Here is a 951-nt window from a genome sequence, read left to right as displayed (position 1 = left end):
TTTCAAACACTGAGAAGCAATAAACATCCTATATAGCTATAACTAATTTAAGTATTTCTTTCACTGATATTCGGGCAAACACATACATTGCCTTATTTAAGGCTGACGCAACAGAACAATAATTCGGTTTTAACTCATTGTAAGAAGTTTGTGGATTTGGCAAGCATTTTCTTTCTGACGTATCTGTCAGCTTTTGTACAATGTACATGGTACACTAACTCCACTACATATTTGATTTACAGTATTCACAATCATAGGGATATACTGATACCGGTATATGTTTCTACTATAGCAGTACTGTTTGTAGCTATCAAATGGTTATCTGAAGTTGGTCTCTGTGAAATGTATATTATCCTTAACTTACTATCAATGAAAAATAAGATAAAAAAAATAACAAAACTCAAGTAGTTGAAGAGAACACGGCCATTGTAGTAACTTTGGTTGAAATACCTATATATGTATATATAGTTGATATTGAAAGCAGATATAGAACCAGCTTTTTAAAATACCAAAGCCATTCCAAGGTTGTCCCAGCTACATATGTGGCCATCAAAGTCTCTTGATAACGACACGGGTTTTGGCAGATAGATATTCCGGGTAAAAGAACATTCACTAGAACAAAGCACAGCCACCGTCGCAGGGTCGGTTAGAGGTGTACATGCGCTGCTGAGGGGATGGCTCTAGTGAGGAGAATGTGAGGGTGCTGCTACCTAAGCTCTACCTTCTTAGTTTAACTATTCTTCTTAACTGCCTCTGTCAAGGGCCATGGGTGGTGCACCTGAGGGGAGAAATGCATCATGTTACTGGTGATTATATGAGAGCCCTAAGAAAAGACATGGATATGAAGAATACTGAAATAATCTTACTCAATAGAAACTGACTCAATACTAAAAACCTCAAGAGAGTAAAACAACATTCTGACAAGACCATTATAGTTTTCCCTTGACCTTA

At 36.9% G+C, this 951-nt stretch overlaps 1 protein-coding gene across 1 annotated transcript in view; it reads right to left on the bottom strand.

Moving 5' to 3' along the window:
• Positions 1 to 6: 6 nt before the first annotated feature.
• LOC119591925 (1-acyl-sn-glycerol-3-phosphate acyltransferase alpha-like) overlaps positions 7 to 951 on the bottom strand; it is a 13,209-nt gene continuing 12,264 nt past the window's right edge. Inside the window, 1 exon segment of the mRNA XM_037940679.1 lies at positions 7 to 778. Coding sequence (XP_037796607.1) covers positions 731 to 778 — 48 coding nt within the window. The 3' untranslated portion in view covers positions 7 to 730.

The sequence above is a fragment of the Penaeus monodon genome, chromosome 29, assembly GCF_015228065.2.
Source record: "Penaeus monodon isolate SGIC_2016 chromosome 29, NSTDA_Pmon_1, whole genome shotgun sequence".
NCBI lineage: Eukaryota > Metazoa > Arthropoda > Malacostraca > Decapoda > Penaeidae > Penaeus > Penaeus monodon.
Note: the sequence above shows the minus strand (reverse complement) of the source record. Positions and strands in the feature narration are given on the sequence as shown.